We start from the raw sequence: 23,579 nt of genomic DNA on the forward strand, positions 1-23,579 counted from the left end.
CGCCGCCTCGGGTCGCACCCTCTAAGTCATGGAGAAAAAAAAAAAACAGGCCCCTGTCTCGTAACCCCCGTTTATCGCTTGGGTTTCATCCAAACCCGATGTCTTTCCCTGCTTTTACTTCCCTAAGCCCCTTCACACACAAAGAAGAACAGAACTTGGGTCATGTTCATTAGGCATCAAATTAAGAAAAAAAAAAACCTGACTGAAACAGGGAGGGACTATCTGGACTTGTCCAATAAGAAACACTCAATTTTGTTTTCCGTTGCAAAACATTTTTAAAACGTTTTTTCTGTTCCATGCCCTAATGAACACAAGCCTGCTCATCACCTCTACTGAAATGACTAAACCCAAAACCCTGCCCCCCCTAAACCCTATTTAACTCTACATTGTAACTGCATCTCCTGCAACTGTCCCCACTTCTGCCCCATATCTACAACAGTTCTCCACCCTTTTTCAAAAAAGTGTGCACTTGCACACTCCCTCCCTGTCATGGATTTCAAAAGCACTGGATTGGTGTAAGTGTTGGATGGAAAGAGTTTCCTTTCCACCACTGTTGAATCCACGCAAGAGAGTGTACACTTTGGGAAAAGGGTGGAGATTGGAGAATAATGTCTCCATTCAATTGGTATTGAGCCAAAATATGCAGTAGCGTTTAACGTGAAATGCAGTCTCCGTGAACGCGGGGAACATTGCCTTTAAATTTCAATTTGTGCTATAGTGCTGAACTTTGCCGATATGGATTGAATGGAGCCCTTCGTCTCTAGTCAGCCTGGCCTAGCAGGCTGAGGTAGATGGAGGACTGGAGGAAGCGGGGGTAGCAGTCTGTATCCAGGAGGGAGTAGATGCATTTCTGGGCGTGGGACAGGGAGGTGCGTGATGGGGCCTGTAGGAGCTGTGTGGTTAGTTCTCTGGTCTTACTGTCCAAGTTCACCTGAGAGGGAAAGAGAGAGAATATGGGTGAATGAAGTGGTTCCAGATCAGTTAAGAAGACACTGTTTAATAAACACACTTCCAGGTACACTTCCAGGTCAAAGAAGATAAGAAAGATAACCAGAGCAACATAATAGATAGATGGTAGATGGTAGATATAGATGGTAGATGGTAGATGATAGATGATAGATATAGATGATAGATGGTAGATGGTAGATGATAGATGGTAGATATAGATGGTAGATGATAGATGGTAGATGGTAGATATAGATGATAGATGGTAGATAGATGGTAGATATAGATGATAGATGGTAGATAGATATAGATGATAGATGGTAGATATAGATGATAGATGGTAGATGATAGATATAGATGATAGATGGTAGATGGTAGATATAGATGGTAGATGGTAGATATAGATGATAGATGGTAGATATAGATGATAGATGGTAGATATAGATGATAGATGATAGATGGTAGATGATAGATGGTAGATGGTAGATATAGATGGTAGATATAGATGATAGATGGTAGATGGTAGATGGTAGATATAGATGGTAGATGGTAGATATAGATGGTAGATGGTAGATGATAGATGGTAGATATAGATGATAGATGGTAGATGGTAGATATAGATGGTAGATGGTAGATATAGATGGTAGATGGTAGATATAGATGATAGATGGTAGATGGTAGATGATAGATGGTAGATATAGATGATATATGGTAGATGGTAGATATAGATGATAGATGGTAGATATAGCTGATAGATGATAGATGGTAGATGATAGATGGTAGATATAGATGATAGATGGTAGATGATAGATGGTAGATGATAGATGGTAGATGATAGATGGTAGATGGTAGATATAGATGGTAGATATAGATGGTAGATGGTAGATGGTAGATATAGATGATAGATGGTAGATGGTAGATATAGATGATAGATGGTAGATGATAGATGGTAGATGGTAGATATAGATGGTAGATGGTAGATGATAGATATAGATGATAGATGGTAGATGGTAGATATAGATGGTAGATTATAGATATAGATGGTAGATGATAGATGGTAGATAGATGGTAGATGGTAGATGATAGATATAGATGGTAGATGATAGATGGTAGATGATAGATATAGATGGTAGATGGTAGATATAGATGGTAGATGATAGATATAGATGGTAGATATAGATGGTAGATGGTAGATGATAGATATAGATGGTAGATTATAGATATAGATGGTAGATGATAGATGGTAGATATAGATGGTAGATGGTAGATGATAGATATAGATGGTAGATGATATATGGTAGATATAGATGGTAGAAGATGGATATAGATGGTAGATGCTAGATATAGATGGTAGATATAGATGGTAGATGGTAGATATAGATGGTAGATGGTAGATGATATATGGTAGATGGTAGATATAGATGGTAGATGATAGATATAGATGAGAGATGGTAGATATAGATGATAGATGGTAGATATAGCTGATAGATGATAGATGGTAGATGGTAGATGGTAGATATAGCTGATAGATGATAGACGGTAGATGATAGATGGTAGATGGTAGATGGTAGATATAGGTGGTAGATATAGATGGTAGATGGTAGATATAGATGATAGATGGTAGATATAGATGATAGATGATATATGGTAGATGATAGATGGTAGATATAGATGATAGATGGTAGATATAGATGGTAGATGATAGATGGTAGATATAGATGATAGATGGTAGATATAGATGATAGATGGTAGATATAGCTGATAGATGATAGATGGTAGATGATAGATGGTAGATATAGCTGATAGATGATAGACGGTAGATGATAGATGGTAGATGGTAGATGGTAGATATAGATGGTAGATATAGATGGTAGATGGTAGATATAGATGATAGATGGTAGATATAGATGATAGATGATATATGGTAGATGATAGATGGTAGATGATAGATGGTAGATGGTAGATGATAGATATTGATGGTAGATGGTAGATATAGATGGTAGATATAGATGGTAGATGGTAGATATAGATGAAAGATGGTAGATGGTAGATATAGATGATAGATGGTAGATGGTAGATATAGATGATAGATGATATATGGTAGATGATAGATGGTAGATGGTAGATATAGATGGTAGATTATAGATATAGATGATAGATGGTAGATATAGATGGTAGATTATAGATGGTAGATATAGATGGTAGATGGTAGATGATAGATATAGATGGTAGATGGTAGATATAGATGGTAGATGGTAGATATAGATGGTAGATGGTAGATGGTAGATATAGATGATAGATGGTAGATAGATGGTAGATATAGATGATAGATGGTAGATGATAGATGGTAGATGGTAGATATAGATGGTAGATGGTAGATATAGATGATAGATGGTAGATGGTAGATATAGATGATAGATGGTAGATATAGATGATAGATGATAGATGGTAGATGATAGATGGTAGATATAGATGGTAGATATAGATGATAGATGGTAGATGGTAGATGGTAGATATAGATGGTAGATGGTAGATATAGATGGTAGATGGTAGATGATAGATGATAGATGGTAGATATAGATGATAGATGGTAGATGGTAGATATAGATGGTAGATGGTAGATATAGATGGTAGATGGTAGATATAGATGATAGATGGTAGATGGTAGATGATAGATGGTAGATATAGATGATAGATGGTAGATGGTAGATATAGATGGTAGATGGTAGATATAGCTGATAGATGATAGATGGTAGATGATAGATGGTAGATATAGATGATAGATGGTAGATGATAGATGGTAGATGATAGATGGTAGATGATAGATGGTAGATGGTAGATATAGATGGTAGATATAGATGGTAGATGGTAGATGGTAGATATAGATGGTAGATGGTAGATATAGATGATAGATGGTAGATATAGATGATAGATGGTAGATGATAGATGGTAGATGGTAGATATAGATGGTAGATGGTAGATGATAGATATAGATGATCGATGGTAGATGGTAGATATAGATGGTAGATTATAGATATAGATGGTAGATGATAGATGGTAGATAGATGGTAGATGGTAGATGATAGATATAGATGGTAGATGATAGATGGTAGATGATAGATATAGATGGTAGATGGTAGATATAGATGGTAGATGATAGATATAGATGGTAGATATAGATGGTAGATGGTAGATATAGATGGTAGATGGTAAATGATAGATATAGATGGTAGATTATAGATATAGATGGTAGATGATAGATGGTAGATATAGATGGTAGATGGTAGATGATAGATATAGATGGTAGATGATATATGGTAGATATAGATGGTAGAAGATGGATATAGATGGTAGATGCTAGATATAGATGGTAGATATAGATGGTAGATGGTAGATATAGATGGTAGATGGTAGATGATATATGGTAGATATAGATGGTAGATGATAGATATAGATGGTAGATGGTAGATGATAGATGATAGATGGTAGATATAGATGATAGATGGTAGATGGTAGATGGTAGATATAGATGGTAGATGGTAGATATAGATGGTAGATGGTAGATATAGATGATAGATGGTAGATGGTAGATGATAGATGGTAGATATAGATGATATATGGTAGATGGTAGATATAGATGATAGATGGTAGATATAGCTGATAGATGATAGATGGTAGATGATAGATGGTAGATATAGATGATAGATGGTAGATGATAGATGGTAGATGATAGATGGTAGATGATAGATGGTAGATGGTAGATATAGATGGTAGATATAGATGGTAGATGGTAGATGGTAGATATAGATGATAGATGGTAGATGTAGATGATAGATGGTAGATATAGATGATAGATGGTAGATGATAGATGGTAGATGGTAGATATAGATGGTAGATGGTAGATGATATATATAGATGATAGATGGTAGATGGTAGATATAGATGGTAGATTATAGATATAGATGGTAGATGATAGATGGTAGATAGATGGTAGATGGTAGATGATAGATATAGATGGTAGATGATAGATGGTAGATGATAGATATAGATGGTAGATGGTAGATATAGATGGTAGATATAGATGGTAGATGGTAGATATAGATGGTAGATGGTAGATGATAGATATAGATGGTAGATTATAGATATAGATGGTAGATGATAGATGGTAGATATAGATGGTAGATGGTAGATGATAGATATAGATGGTAGATGATATATGGTAGATATAGATGGTAGAAGATGGATATAGATGGTAGATGCTAGATATAGATGGTAGATATAGATGGTAGATGGTAGATATAGATGGTAGATGGTAGATGATATATGGTAGATGGTAGATATAGATGGTAGATGATAGATATAGATGAGAGATGGTAGATATAGATGATAGATGGTAGATATAGCTGATAGATGATAGATGGTAGATGGTAGATGGTAGATATAGCAATGATAGATGATAGACGGTAGATGATAGATGGTAGATGGTAGATGGTAGATATAGGTGGTAGATATAGATGGTAGATGGTAGATATAGATGATAGATGGTAGATATAGATGATAGATGATATATGGTAGATGATAGATGGTAGATATAGATGATAGATGGTAGATATAGATGGTAGATGATAGATGGTAGATATAGATGATAGATGGTAGATATAGATGATAGATGGTAGATATAGCTGATAGATGATAGATGGTAGATGATAGATGGTAGATATAGCTGATAGATGATAGACGGTAGATGATATATGGTAGATGGTAGATATAGATGGTAGATGGTAGATGGTAGATATAGATGATAGATGGTAGATATAGATGATAGATGATATATGGTAGATGATAGATGGTAGATGATAGATGGTAGATGGTAGATGATAGATATTGATGGTAGATGGTAGATATAGATGGTAGATATAGATGGTAGATGGTAGATATAGATGAAAGATGGTAGATGGTAGATATAGATGATAGATGGTAGATGGTAGATATAGATGATAGATGATATATGGTAGATGATAGATGGTAGATGGTAGATATAGATGGTAGATGGTAGATATAGATGGTAGATGGTAAATGATAGATATAGATGGTAGATTATAGATATAGATGGTAGATGATAGATGGTAGATATAGATGGTAGATGGTAGATGATAGATATAGATGGTAGATGATATATGGTAGATATAGATGGTAGAAGATGGATATAGATGGTAGATGCTAGATATAGATGGTAGATATAGATGGTAGATGGTAGATATAGATGGTAGATGGTAGATGATATATGGCAGATATAGATGGTAGATGATAGATATAGATGGTAGATGGTAGATGATAGATGATAGATGGTAGATATAGATGATAGATGGTAGATGGTAGATGGTAGATATAGATGGTAGATGGCAGATATAGATGGTAGATGTAGATATAGATGATAGATGGTAGATGGTAGATGATAGATGGTAGATATAGATGATATATGGTAGATGGTAGATATAGATGATAGATGGTAGATATAGCTGATAGATGATAGATGGTAGATGATAGATGGTAGATATAGATGATAGATGGTAGATGATAGATGGTAGATGATAGATGGTAGATGATAGATGGTAGATGGTAGATATAGATGGTAGATATAGATGGTAGATGGTAGATGGTAGATATAGATGATAGATGGCAGATGTAGATGATAGATGGTAGATATAGATGATAGATGGTAGATGATAGATGGTAGATGGTAGATATAGATGGTAGATGGTAGATGATATATATAGATGATAGATGGTAGATGGTAGATATAGATGGTAGATTATAGATATAGATGGTAGATGATAGATGGTAGATAGATGGTAGATGGTAGATGATAGATATAGATGGTAGATGATAGATGGTAGATGATAGATATAGATGGTAGATGGTAGATATAGATGGTAGATATAGATGGTAGATGGTAGATATAGATGGTAGATGGTAGATGATAGATATAGATGGTAGATTATAGATATAGATGGTAGATGATAGATGGTAGATATAGATGGTAGATGGTAGATGATAGATATAGATGGTAGATGATATATGGTAGATATAGATGGTAGAAGATGGATATAGATGGTAGATGCTAGATATAGATGGTAGATATAGATGGTAGATGGTAGATATAGATGGTAGATGGTAGATGATATATGGTAGATGGTAGATATAGATGGTAGATGATAGATATAGATGAGAGATGGTAGATATAGATGATAGATGGTAGATATAGCTGATAGATGATAGATGGTAGATGGTAGATGGTAGATATAGCTGATAGATGATAGACGGTAGATGATAGATGGTAGATGGTAGATGGTAGATATAGGTGGTAGATATAGATGGTAGATGGTAGATATAGATGATAGATGGTAGATATAGATGATAGATGATATATGGTAGATGATAGATGGTAGATATAGATGATAGATGGTAGATATAGATGGTAGATGATAGATGGTAGATATAGATGATAGATGGTAGATATAGATGATAGATGGTAGATATAGCTGATAGATGATAGATGGTAGATGATAGATGGTAGATATAGCTGATAGATGATAGACGGTAGATGATATATGGTAGATGGTAGATATAGATGGTAGATGGTAGATGGTAGATATAGATGATAGATGGTAGATATAGATGATAGATGATATATGGTAGATGATAGATGGTAGATGATAGATGGTAGATGGTAGATGATAGATATTGATGGTAGATGGTAGATATAGATGGTAGATATAGATGGTAGATGGTAGATATAGATGAAAGATGGTAGATGGTAGATATAGATGATAGATGGTAGATGGTAGATATAGATGATAGATGATATATGGTAGATGATAGATGGTAGATGGTAGATATAGATGGTAGATTATAGATATAGATGATAGATGGTAGATATAGATGGTAGATTATAGATGGTAGATATAGATGGTAGATGGTAGATGATAGATATAGATGGTAGATGGTAGATATAGATGGTAGATGGTAGATATAGATGGTAGATGATAGATGGTAGATGGTAGATATAGATGATAGATGGTAGATAGATGGTAGATATAGATGATAGATGGTAGATGATAGATATAGATGATAGATGGTAGATGGTAGATGGTAGATATAGATGGTAGATGGTAGATGGTAGATATAGATGATAGATGGTAGATGGTAGATATAGATGATAGATGGTAGATATAGATGATAGATGATAGATGATAGATGGTAGATATAGATGGTAGATATAGATGATAGATGGTAGATGGTAGATGGTAGATATAGATGGTAGATGGTAGATATAGATGGTAGATGGTAGATGATAGATGATAGATGGTAGATATAGATGATAGATGGTAGATGGTAGATGGTAGATATAGATGGTAGATGGTAGATATAGATGGTAGATGGTAGATATAGATGATAGATGGTAGATGGTAGATGATAGATGGTAGATGGTAGATATAGATGATAGATGGTAGATATAGCTGATAGATGATAGATGGTAGATGATAGATGGTAGATATAGATGATAGATGGTAGATGATAGATGCTAGATGATAGATGGTAGATGATAGATGGTAGATGGTAGATATAGATGGTAGATATAGATGGTAGATGGTAGATATAGATGATAGATGGTAGATGGTAGATATAGATGATAGATGGTAGATATAGATGATAGATGGTAGATGATAGATGGTAGATGGTAGATATAGATGGTAGATGGTAGATGATAGATATAGATGATCGATGGTAGATGGTAGATATAGATGGTAGATTATAGATATAGATGGTAGATGATAGATGGTAGATAGATGGTAGATGGTAGATGATAGATATAGATGGTAGATGATAGATGGTAGATGATAGATATAGATGGTAGATGGTAGATATAGATGGTAGATGATAGATATAGATGGTAGATATAGATGGTAGATGGTAGATATAGATGGTAGATGGTAGATGATAGATATAGATGGTAGATTATAGATATAGATGGTAGATGATAGATGGTAGATATAGATGGTAGATGGTAGATGATAGATATAGATGGTAGATGATATATGGTAGATATAGATGGTAGAAGATGGATATAGATGGTAGATGCTAGATATAGATGGTAGATATAGACGGTAGATGGTAGATATAGATGGTAGATGGTAGATGATATATGGTAGATGGTAGATATAGATGGTAGATGATAGATATAGATGAGAGATGGTAGATATAGATGATAGATGGTAGATATAGCTGATAGATGATAGATGGTAGATGGTAGATGGTAGATATAGCTGATAGATGATAGACGGTAGATGATAGATGGTAGATGGTAGATAAAGATGGTAGATGGTAGATATAGATGATAGATGGTAGATATAGATGATAGATGATATATGGTAGATGATAGATGGTAGATATAGATGATAGATGGTAGATATAGATGGTAGATGATAGATGGTAGATATAGATGATAGATGGTAGATATAGATGATAGATGGTAGATATAGCTGATAGATGATAGATGGTAGATGATAGATGGTAGATATAGCTGATAGATGATAGACGGTAGATGATAGATGGTAGATGGTAGATGGTAGATGATAGATGGTAGATATAGATGGTAGATGGTAGATATAGATGGTAGATGGTAGATGGTAGATATAGATGATAGATGGTAGATATAGATGATAGATGATAGATGGTAGATGATAGATGGTAGATATAGATGGTAGATATAGATGATAGATGGTAGATGGTAGATGGTAGATATAGATGGTAGATGGTAGATATAGATGGTAGATGGTAGATGATAGATGATAGATGGTAGATATAGATGATAGATGGTAGATGGTAGATGGTAGATATAGATGGTAGATATAGATGGTAGATGGTAGATATAGATGATAGATGGTAGATGGTAGATGATAGATGGTAGATATAGATGATAGATGGTAGATGGTAGATATAGATGATAGATGGTAGATATAGCTGATAGATGATAGATGGTAGATGATAGATGGTAGATATAGATGATAGATGGTAGATGATAGATGGTAGATGATAGATGGTAGATGATAGATGGTAGATGGTAGATATAGATGGTAGATGGTAGATGGTAGATATAGATGATAGATGGTAGATGGTAGATATAGATGATAGATGGTAGATATAGATGATAGATGGTAGATGATAGATGGTAGATGGTAGATATAGATGGTAGATGGTAGATGATAGATATAGATGATCGATGGTAGATGGTAGATATAGATGGTAGATTATAGATATAGATGGTAGATGATAGATGGTAGATAGATGGTAGATGGTAGATGATAGATATAGATGGTAGATGATAGATGGTAGATGATAGATATAGATGGTAGATGGTAGATATAGATGGTAGATGATAGATATAGATGGTAGATATAGATGGTAGATGGTAGATATAGATGGTAGATGGTAGATGATAGATATAGATGGTAGATTATAGATATAGATGGTAGATGATAGATGGTAGATATAGATGGTAGATGGTAGATGATAGATATAGATGGTAGATGATATATGGTAGATATAGATGGTAGAAGATGGATATAGATGGTAGATGCTAGATATAGATGGTAGATATAGATGGTAGATGGTAGATATAGATGGTAGATGGTAGATGATATATGGTAGATGGTAGATATAGATGGTAGATGATAGATATAGATGAGAGATGGTAGATATAGATGATAGATGGTAGATATAGCTGATAGATGATAGATGGTAGATGGTAGATGGTAGATATAGCTGATAGATGATAGACGGTAGATGATAGATGGTAGATGGTAGATATAGGTGGTAGATATAGATGGTAGATATAGATGATAGATGGTAGATATAGATGATAGATGATATATGGTAGATGATAGATGGTAGATATAGATGATAGATGGTAGATATAGATGGTAGATGATAGATGGTAGATATAGATGATAGATGGTAGATATAGATGATAGATGGTAGATATAGCTGATAGATGATAGATGGTAGATGATAGATGGTAGATATAGCTGATAGATGATAGACGGTAGATGATAGATGGTAGATGGTAGATGGTAGATATAGATGGTAGATATAGATGGTAGATGGTAGATGGTAGATATAGTTGATAGATGGTAGATATAGATGATAGATGATATATGGTAGATGATAGATGGTAGATGATAGATGGTAGATGGTAGATGATAGATGTAGATATAGATGGTAGATATAGATGGTATATGGTAGATATAGATGAAAGATGGTAGATGGTAGATATAGATGATAGATGGTAGATGGTAGATATAGATGGTAGATGATAGATGGTAGATGGTAGATATAGATGGTAGATTATAGATATAGATGATAGATGGTAGATATAGATGGTAGATTATAGATGGTAGATATAGATGGTAGATGATAGATATAGATGGTAGATGGTAGATATAGATGATAGATGGTAGATGATAGATGAAAGATGGTAGATGATAGATATAGATGGTAGATTATAGATAAAGATGGTAGATGATAGATGGTAGATGGTAGATGATAGATATAGATGGTAGATGGTAGATATAGATGGTAGATATAGATGGTAGATGATAGATATAGATGGTAGATGATAGATGATAGATGATAGATGGTAGATGGTAGATATAGATGGTAGATATAGTTGGTAGATGGTAGATGGTAGATATAGATGGTAGATGGTAGATGATAGATGGTAGATGATAGATATAGATGATAGATATAGCTGATAGATGATAGATATAGATGGTAGATGATAGATGGTAGATGATAGATATAGATGGTAGATGATAGATATAGATGGTAGATGATAGATGGTAGATGGTAGATGATAGATGGTAGATATAGATGGTAGATGATAGATGGTAGATGATAGATGGTAGATGATAGATGGTAGATGATATATATAGATGATAGATGATAGATGGTAGATGGTAGATGATGGATGGTAGATGGTAGATATAGATGGTAGATGATAGATGGTAGATGATAGATGGTAGATGATAGATATAGATGGTAGATGATAGATGGTAGATGGTAGATATAGATGGTAGATATAGATGGTAGATGATAGATTATAGATGGTAGATATAGATGGTAGATGATAGATGGTAGATATATATGGTAGATGATAGATTATAGATGGTAGATATAGATGGTAGATGGTAGATATAGATGATAGATGGTAGATATAGATGGTAGATATAGATGGTAGATGGTAGATGATAGATGGTAGATATAGATGGTAGATATAGATGATAGATGGTAGATATAGATGGTAGATGATAGATGGTAGATGGTAGATATAGATTGTAGATGATAGATGGTAGATGATAGATGGTAGATATAGATGGTAGATGGTAGATGATAGATGATAGATGGTAGACGATAGATATAGATGATAGATATAGATGATAGATGGTAGATGATAGATGGTAGATATAGATGGTAGATATAGATGGTAGATATAGCTGATAGATGATAGATATAGATGGTAGATGATAGATGGTAGATGATAGATATAGATGGTAGATGATAGATATAGATGGTAGATGATAGATATAGATGGTAGATGATAGATGGTAGATGATAGATATAGATGGTAGATGATAGATGGTAGATGATAGATATAGATGGTAGATGATAGATGGTAGATGATAGATATAGATGGTAGATGATAGATGGTAGATATAGATGGTAGATGGTAGATGATAGATGGTAGATGGTAGATATAGATGGTAGATGGTAGATGATAGATGGTAGATATAGATGATAGATATAGCTGATAGATAGATATAGATGGTAGATGATAGATGGTAGATGATAGATGGTAGATGGTAGATGATAGATGGTAGATATAGATGGTAGATATAGATGGTAGATGATAGATGGTAGATGGTTGATGATAGATGGTAGATGGTAGATGATAGATGGTAGATGATAGATGGTAGATGGTAGATGATATATATAGATGATAGATGATAGATGGTAGATATAGATGGTAGATGATAGATGGTAGATGGTAGATATAGATGATAGATGGTAGATAGATGGTAGATATAGATGATAGATGGTAGATGATAGATATAGATGATAGATGGTAGATGGTAGATGGTAGATATAGATGGTAGATGGTAGATGGTAGATATAGATGATAGATGGTAGATGGTAGATATAGATGATAGATGGTAGATATAGATGATAGATGATAGATGGTAGATGATAGATGGTAGATATAGATGATAGATGGTAGATGGTAGATGGTAGATATAGATGGTAGATGGTAGATATCGATGGTAGATGGTAGATGATAGATGGTAGATATAGATGATAGATGGTAGATGGTAGATGGTAGATATAGATGGTAGATGGTAAATATAGATGGTAGATGGTAGATATAGATGATAGATGGTAGATGGTAGATGATAGATGGTAGATATAGATGATAGATGGTAGATGGTAGATATAGATGATAGATGGTAGATATAGCTGATAGATGATAGATGGTAGATGATAGATGGTAGATATAGATGATAGATGGTAGATGATAGATGGTAGATGATAGATGGTAGATGATAGATGGTAGATGGTAGATATAGATGGTAGATATAGATGGTAGATGGTAGATGGTAGATATAGATGATAGATGGTAGATGGTAGATATAGATGATAGATGGTAGATATAGATGATAGATGGTAGATGATAGATGGTAGATGGTAGATATAGATGGTAGATGGTAGATGATAGATATAGATGATCGATGGTAGATGGTAGATATAGATGGTAGATTATAGATATAGATGGTAGATGATAGATGGTAGATGATAGATATAGATGGTAGATGATAGATGGTAGATGATAGATATAGATGGTAGATGGTAGATATAGATGGTAGATGATAGATATAGATGGTAGATGGTAGATATAGATGGTAGATGGTAGATGATAGATATAGATGGTAGATTATAGATATAGATGGTAGATGATAGATGGTAGATATAGATGGTAGATGGTAGATGATAGATATAGATGGTAGATGATATATGGTAGATATAGATGGTAGAAGATGGATATAGATGGTAGATGCTAGATATAGATGGTAGATATAGATGGTAGATGGTAGATATATATGGTAGATGGTAGATGATATATGGTAGATGGTAGATATAGATGGTAGATGATAGATATAGATGAGAGATGGTAGATATAGATGATAGATGGTAGATATAGCTGATAGATGATAGATGGTAGATGGTAGATATAGCTGATAGATGATAGACGGTAGATGATAGATGGTAGATGGTAGATATAGGTGGTAGATATAGATGGTAGATGGTAGATATAGATGATAGATGGTAGATATAGATGATAGATGATATATGGTAGATGATAGATGGTAGATATAGATGATAGATGGTAGATATAGTTGGTAGATGATAGATGGTAGATATAGATGATAGATGGTAGATATAGATGGTAGATATAGCTGATAGATGATAGATGGTAGATGATAGATGGTAGATATAGCTGATAGATGATAGACGGTAGATGATAGATGGTAGATGGTAGATATAGATGGTAGATGGTAGATGGTAGATATAGTTGATAGATGGTAGATATAGATGATAGATGATATATGGTAGATGATAGATGGTAGATGATAGATGGTAGATGGTAGATGATAGATATTGATGGTAGATGGTAGATATAGATGGTAGATATAGATGGTATATGGTAGATATAGATGAAAGATGGTAGATGGTAGATATAGATGATAGATGGTAGATGGTAGATATAGATGATAGATGATATATGGTAGATGATAGATGGTAGATGGTAGATATAGATGGTAGATTATAGATATAGATGATAGATGGTAGATATAGATGGTAGATTATAGATGGTAGATATAGATGGTAGATGATAGATATAGATGGTAGATGGTAGATATAGATGATAGATGGTAGATGATAGATGAAAGATGGTAGATGATAGATATAGATGGTAGATTATAGATAAAGATGGTAGATGATAGATGGTAGATGGTAGATGATAGATATAGATGGTAGATGGTAGATATAGATGGTAGATGGTAGATATAGATGGTAGATGATAGATATAGATGGTAGATGATAGATGATAGATGATAGATGGTAGATGATATATGGTAGATGGCCACAGTGTCTCCGGACCGCTCCTGTCTCAGCCTCCAGTATTTATGCTGCAGTAGTTTATGTGTCGGGGGCTGGGGTTAGTTGGTTATACCTGGAGTACTTCTCCTGTCTTATCCAGTGTCCTGTGTGAATTTAAGTATGCTCTCTCTAATTCTCTCGTTCTCTCTTTCTCTCTGAGAACCTGAGCCCTAGGACCATACGTCAGGACTACCGGGCATGATGACACCTTGCTGTCCCCAGTCCGCCTGGCCTTGCTGCTATTCCAGTTTCAACTGTTCTGCCTGCGGCTACGAAACCCCTACCTGTCCCAGACCTGCTGTTTTCAACTCTAAATGATCGGCTGAAAAGCCAACTGAGAGACCTGAGCCCTAGGACCATACGTCGGGACTACCGGCCGTGGTGACTCCTTGCTGTCCCCAGTCCGCCTGGCCTTGCTGCTATTCCAGTTTAAACTGTTCTGCCTGCGGTTATGGAACCCCTACCTGTCCCAGACCTGCTGTTTTAAACTCTAATGATCGGCTATGAAAAGCCAACTGAGATTTATTCCTGATTATTATTTGACCATGCTTGTCACTTATGAACATTTTTGAACATCTTGGCATGGTTCTGTTATAATCTCCACCCGGCACAGCCAGAAGAGGACTGGCCACCCTCATAGCCTGGTTCCTCTCTAGGTTTCTTCCTAGGTTTTGCCTTTCTAGGGAGTTTTTCCTAGCCACCGTGCTTCTACACCTGCATTACTAGCTGTTTGGGGTTTTAGGCTGGGTTTCTGTACAGCACTTCGAGATATTAGCTGATGTAAGAAGGGCTATATAAAATAAAATTGATTGATTGATTGATTGAGATGGTAGATATAGATGGTAGATATAGTTGGTAGATGGTAGATGGTAGATATAGATGGTAGATGGTAGATGATAGATGGTAGATGATAGATATAGATGATAGATATAGCTGATAGATGATAGATATAGATGGTAGATGATAGATGGTAGATGATAGATATAGATGGTAGATGATAGATATAGATGGTAGATGATAGATGGTAGATGGTAGATGATAGATGGTAGATATAGATGGTAGATGATAGATGGTAGATGATAGATGGTAGATGATAGATATAGATGATAGATGATATTAGGTAGATGGTAGATGATGGATGGTAGATGATAGATGATTGATGGTAGATGATATATATAGATGGTAGATGATAGATGGTAGATGGTAGATATAGATGGTAGATGGTAGATATAGATAGTAGATGATAGATGGTAGATATAGATGGTAGATGGTAGATATAGATGGTAGATGGTAGATGATAGATATAGATGGTAGATATAGATATAGATGGTAGATGGTAGATATAGATGATAGATGGTAGATATAGATGATAGATGATAGATATAGATGGTAGATGATAGATGGTAGATGATAGATGGTAGATGATAGATATAGATGGTAGATGATAGATGGTAGATGGTAGATATAGATGGTAGATATAGATGGTAGATGATAGATTATAGATGGTAGATATAGATGGTAGATGATAGATGGTAGATATAGATGGTAGATGATAGATTATAGATGGTAGATATAGATGGTAGATGGTAGATATAGATGATAGATGGTAGATGGTAGATATAGATGGTAGATATAGATGGTAGATGGTAGATGATAGATGGTAGATGGTAGATATAGATGGTAGATATAGATGATAGATGGTAGATATAGATGGTAGATGATAGATGGTAGATGGTAGATATAGATTGTAGATGATAGATGGTAGATGATAGATGGTAGATATAGATGGTAGATGGTAGATGATAGATGGTAGATGATAGATATAGATGATAGATATAGATGATAGATGGTAGATGATAGATGGTAGATATAGATGGTAGATGGTAGATGATAGATTATAGATGGTAGATATAGATGGTAGATATAGATGATAGATGATAGATGGTAGATGATAGATATAGATGGTAGATGATAGATATAGATGGTAGATGATAGATGGTAGATGATAGATATAGATGGTAGATGATAGATGGTAGATGATAGATATAGATGGTAGATGATAGATGGTAGATGATAGATATAGATGGTAGATGATAGATGGTAGATATAGATGGTAGATGATAGATGGTAGATGGTAGATGGTAGATATAGATGGTAGATGGTAGATGGTATATGATAGATGGTAGATATAGATGATAGATATAGCTGATAGATGATAGATATAGATGGTAGATGATAGATGGTAGATGATAGATGGTAGATGATAGATATAGATGGTAGATGATAGATGGTAGATGATAGATGGTAGATATAGATGGTAGATATAGATGGTAGATGATAGATGGTAGATGGTTGATGATAGATGGTAGATGATAGATGGTAGATGATAGATGGTAGATGGTAGATGATATATATAGATGATAGATGATAGATGGTAGATGATAGATGGTAGATGATAGATGATTGATGGTAGATGATATATATAGATAGTAGATGATAGATGGTAGATATAGATGGTAGATGGTAGATATAGATGGTAGATGGTAGATGATAGATATAGATGGTAGATGGTAGATGATAGATATAGATGGTAGATGATAGATGGTAGATGATAGATGGTAGATATAGATGGTAGATGATAGATGGTAGATGATAGATGGTAGATATAGATGGTAGATGATAGATGGTAGATATAGATGGTAGATGATAGATTATAGATGGTAGATATAGATGGTAGATGGTAGATGGAGATGATAGATGGTAGATGATAGATGGTAGATATAGATGGTAGATGATAGATGGTAGATGATAGATGGTAGATATAGATGGTAGATGATAGATGGTAGATGATAGATGATAGATATAGATGATAGATGATAGATATAGATGGTAGATGGTAGATATAGATGGTAGATGATAGATGATATATGGTAGATGATAGATGATATATATAGATGGTAGATGATAGATGGTAGATGGTAGATATAGATGGTAGATATAGATGGTAGATGATAGATGGTAGATATAGGTGGTAGATGGTAGATGGTAGATATAGATGGTAGATATAGATGATAGATGGTAGATATAGATGGTAGATGATAGATGGTAGATGATAGATATAGATGGTAGATGGTAGATGGTAGATATAGATGGTAGATGGTAGATGGTAGATGGTAGATATAGATGGTAGATGATAGATGGTAGATATAGATGGTAGATGGTAGATGGTAGATGATAGATGGTAGATGATAGATGGTAGATATAGATGATAGATATAGATGGTAGATGATAGATGGTAGATGATAGATGGTAGATGATAGATATAGATGGTAGATGGTAGATGATAGATGATAGATGATAGATGGTAGATGATAGATATAGATGGTAGATGATAGATGTAGATGGTAGATGATAGATGGTAGATGGTAGATATAGATGATAGATGATAGATATAGATGGTAGATGGTAGATGATAGATATAGATGGTAGATGATAGATGGTAGATATAGATGGTAGATGGTAGATGATAGATGATAGATGATAGATGATAGATATAGATGGTAGATGATAGATGATAGATGGTAGATGATATATATAGATGGTAGATTATAGATGGTAGATGATAGATGGTAGATGGTAGATATAGATGGTAGATATAGATGGTAGATGATAGATGGTAGATGATAGATATAGATGGTAGATGATAGATATAGATGGTAGATGATAGATGATAGATGGTAGATGGTAGATGGTAGATGAAGCCCATTTACAGAGACAGATAGAAAGGCCAGCCGGACCACAGATAGACAGACAGACAGCCGGACAGGCAGGGAGGACCATAGACAGACAATCAGAAACCAGCCAGCCCAGTCAATGTATAGACAAAGTCTGTATACCTCTCGTGGTGCCCCCGCCTCGATATAGGTGACCGTGATCTCCTTGGCCCGTCTGTGCAGGCTGAAGTTGTTGGAGGAGTTTCTGTACTGCTCACAAGCCAGATAGAACTGCAGATTCTCCTCACTAAACTCTGAGCGAAGGAATGCTCCAAACACAGACAAGCCCGCTGGAGAGGGGGGGGGGGATTAGAGAGAGTGATGGGGAGAGGGAGGAGGAAGGGGGGAGGGGGGATGAGAGAGAGTGATGGGGAGAGGGAGGAGGAAGGGGGATGAGAGAGAGTGATGGGGAGAGGGAGGAAGGGGAGGGGGATGAGAGAGTGATGGGGAGAGGAGAGGAAGGAGGGGGATGAGAGAGAGTGATAGGGAGAGGAGGAAGGGGGAGGGGGATGAGAAGAGTGATGGGGAGAGGGAGGAGGGAGGGGGATGAGAGAGAGTGATGGGAGAGGGAGGAGGAAGGGGGAGGGGGATGAGAGAGAGTGATGGGGAGAGGGAGGAGGAAGGGGGGAAGGGGGATGAGAGAGAGTGATGGGGAGAGGGAGGAGGAAGGGGGGAGGGGGGATGAGAGAGAGTGATGGGGAGAGGGAGGAGGGAGGGGGGATGAGAGAGAGTGATGGGGAGAGGGAGGAGGAAGAGAAAGGGGGGGAAGAGTATTAGGCTTTATAAAAGTACACCACATTTAGGATGTCACTAGAGGGGAAGATTAGGAAGGGGAGACAGATGGGTTCAAAGACACACTGGCCAATACAGTGACATGCAAACACACACGTACACATACACACACTTACACACCACTGGCCAATACGCTGACATGCAAACACACACGTACACATACACACACGTACACACCACTGGCCAATACAGTGACATGCAAACACACATGTACACACATTTGCACAGATACAGGACATACACACAGACTGTAAAAGTACTAAAATCAATCCTAGGATTTTTTTCCAGTGCATTTTCATTATTGCCATCTAACTTTATTGCTTTCTAAATCAGTCACACCCTCCATACTGTCTCGCTCCCTCCCTCTCCCCCTTCTCTCCCTCTCCCCCTTCTCTCCCTCTCCCCCTTCTCTCTCTCTCTCTCTCATACACTTCTGTTTTTTGCTTAGACACTGGGTTGCAACATATGTTTGTGCAAAGAGGCTGACTGGGTGGGGAAAGGAAGGAGGGCAGCAGATAGCGGACACAGTGGTTACAACATTGTGAAACACATTAATACGTATGTACATTTGTATGTGACACACACAAAGAGAACAAGTGTGGACACTGCAGCATATCAACAATACCTTGTAAACAGCCTGTATGTCGTGTTAAAGTTATCCTTGTAAACAGCCTGTATGTGTTCAAGTTGTGCAGACTATCAGACTAAGCTTGGCTACCACAGTCACTGCATGCTTTCCAAAAGCTCTAGCTATTGACCTTTAACTAAGTGTTTGAGCAATGTGTATACACTCCATGTATTCAAGATTGTGTACTCGGATCATGTATCCAGATTATATTAGTTTGTAAATCGAATAATAAAACCGAAACTACCTTCAGTGAGAGAAATTGATCTATATGACATTTAAATCAAATCAAAGCGTTATTTGTCACATACACGTGTTTAGCAGATGTTATTGCGGGTTATAGCGAAATGCTTGTGTTTCTAGCTCCAACAGTGCAGCACGAACCACTGCATTTATCCATGGCAAGGTGATTGGGAATATGGCCGAATACAAACGGTGTAGTTATTCTCTGCGTAAGGCAATCAAACAGGCAAAACGTCAGTATAGTGACAAAGTGGAGTCGCAATCAAACGGCTCAGACACGAGACGTATGTGGCAGGGTCTACAGACAATCACGGACTACAAAAAGAAAACCAGCCACGTCGCCGACACCGACGTCTCACTTCCAGACAAGCTAAACACCTTCTTCGCCCGCTTTGAGGATAACACAGTGCCACTGACGAGGCCCACTACCAAGGACTGTGGCCTCTCCTTCTCCATGGCTGACGTGATTAAGACATTTAAGCGTGTTAACCCTCGCAAGGCTGCAACATTTGGTTAAAAATATCGTGCAGCCCTACGTGGCAGTGTGGAAATTTATGAGATCAACTTTCGGTTTAATTTTGATTGAACAGTACTAAACAAATCAGAATGGAAAAAAGCCTAATTGAAATCACTTAGAATGTACAGTACCAGTCAAAAGTTTGGACACACCTACTCATTCCCGGGTTTTTCTTTATTTTTTTACAATTTTCGACATTGTAGAATAATAGTGAAGACATCAAAACTATGAAATAACACATATGGAATCATGTAGTAACCAAAAAAAGTGTTAAATAAATCAAAATATATTTTATATTTGAGATTCTTCAAATAGCCACCCTTTGCCTTGATGACAGCTTTGCACACTCTTGGAATTCTCTCAACCAGCTTCTTGAGGTAGTCACCTGGAATGTATTTCAATTAACAGGTGTGCCTTCTTAAAAGTTAATTTGTGGAATTTATTTCCTTCTTAATGCGTTTGAGCCAATCAGTTGTGTTGTGACAAGGTAGGAGGGGTATACAGAAGATAGCCCTATTTGGTAAAATACCAAATCCATATTATGGCAAGAACAGCTCAAATAAGCAAACAGAAACGACAGTCCATCATTACTTTAAGACATGAAGGTCAGTCAATACAGAACATTTCAAGAACTTTGAAAGTTTGTTCAAGTGCAGTCGCAAAAACCATCAAGCTCTATGATGAAACTGGCTCTCATGAGGACTGCGACAGGAATGGAAGACCCAGAGTTAACTCTGCTGCAGAGGATAAGTTCATTAGAGTTACCAGCCTCAGAAATTGCAGCCCAAATAAATGCTTCACACAGTTCAAGTAACAGACACATCTCAACATCAACTGTTCAGAGGAGACTGTGTGAATCAGGCCTTCATGGTCGAATTGCTGAAAAGAAACCACTGCTAAAGGACACCAATAAGAAGAAGAGACCTGCTTGGGCCAAGAAACACGAGCAATGGTCATTAGACCGGTGGAAATGTGTCCTTTGGTCTGATGAGTCCAAATTGGAGATTTTTGGTTCCAACCGCTGTGTCTTTGTTAGACACGGTGTGGGTGAACGGATGATCTCTGCATATGTAGTTCCCACCGTAAAGCATGGAGGAGGATATGTTATGGTGTGGGGGTGCTTTGCTGGTGACACTGTCTGTGATTTATTTAGAATTCAAGGCACACTTAACCAGCATGGCTACCACAGCTTTCTGCAGCGATACGCCATCCCATCTGGTTTGGGCTTAGTGGGACTATCATATGTTTTTCAACAGGACAATTATCCAACACACCTCCAGGCTGTGTAAGGGCTATTTTACCAAGAAGGAGAGTGATTGAGTGCTGCATTAGATGACCAGGCCTCCACAATCCCCCAACCTCAACCCAATTGAGATGGTTTGAGATTAGTTGGACCGCAGAGTGAAGGAAAAGCAGCCAACAAGTGCTCAGCATATGTGGGAACTCCTTCAAGATTGTTGGAAAAGCATTCCAGGTGAAGCTGGTTGAGAAAATGCCAAGAGTGTGCAAAGCTGTCATCAAGGCAAAGGGTGGCTATTTGAAGATTCTCAAATATAAAATAGATTTTGATTTGTTTAACACTTTTTTGGTTACTACATGATTCCATATGTGTTATTTCATAGTTTAGGTCTTCTCTATTATTCTACAATGTAAAAAATAGTAAAAATAAAAGAAAACCCTTGAATGAGTAGGTGTTTCCAAACTTTTGACTGGTAGCGTATGTGTTGCCACCCTAGCTACGGTCATGCACAACTCATAAAGCAAATTTAGAACATTTATTATTTAAAAACATAAAATACCGTCAAATCTTTTTTTTGGGGGGGGCACTGGTCATTTGGAGAAATTACGATTTGGCAGGTGTGCACATGTTTCAAATTGGGGAAGGAGACATTTGGCTCATAGACTTGACCAAAACTTGCAGAGAGAGGGGGGGGTGGAGCTACCGCTCTGCTTCCTCTCCTCATTCCAGTATCTTTTCTCATACATCTCCCCCCAGAACTTAATCAAGTAGCTGGCGCCAGAGTTTCCTTCTGGGATGCCGAGATTACCTTTGCCATAACCCTTCCATGTTTGTAGATCTGTACGGTGGAAGCATTATGGTGGAAACTTCACCACGACTCTGATTATACCTGAATAAAGCCCTTCAGATCATCAAACATGGAAGGGGAAGGGCCAAGGAGGAAGGGTAGGGAGCGGTTTGGGACTGGCTGTACTACTCAGTCTGACTATAATACTTGTTTTAGTTTTCCGTCGAAAAAACATTTGCTACGGTGTTTAGTAATGAATAGGGCCTTAGTCTACTTATTCCGACTGGCCAGGAGGGTGTCCTAGTCTACTGGCCAGGAGGGTGTCCTAGTCTACTGGCCAGGAGGGTGTCCTAGTCTACTGGCCAGGAGGGTGTCCTAGT

The 23,579-nt window shown here is 36.5% G+C and overlaps 1 protein-coding gene across 1 annotated transcript in view; it reads right to left on the minus strand.

Moving 5' to 3' along the window:
- Positions 1-245: 245 nt before the first annotated feature.
- The window catches only part of LOC121572233 (regulator of G-protein signaling 3), a 35,233-nt gene continuing 11,899 nt past the window's right edge, over positions 246-23,579 (minus strand). The window contains exons 5-6 of the mRNA XM_041884179.2: positions 19,119-19,285; positions 246-931 (exon numbers count right to left, since the gene is read on the minus strand). Coding sequence (XP_041740113.1) covers positions 761-931; positions 19,119-19,285 — 338 coding nt within the window. The 3' untranslated portion in view covers positions 246-760. The remainder of the gene's footprint in view (positions 932-19,118; positions 19,286-23,579) is intronic.

This window comes from Coregonus clupeaformis, chromosome 8, assembly GCF_020615455.1.
Source record: "Coregonus clupeaformis isolate EN_2021a chromosome 8, ASM2061545v1, whole genome shotgun sequence".
NCBI classification, from domain to species: domain Eukaryota; kingdom Metazoa; phylum Chordata; class Actinopteri; order Salmoniformes; family Salmonidae; genus Coregonus; species Coregonus clupeaformis.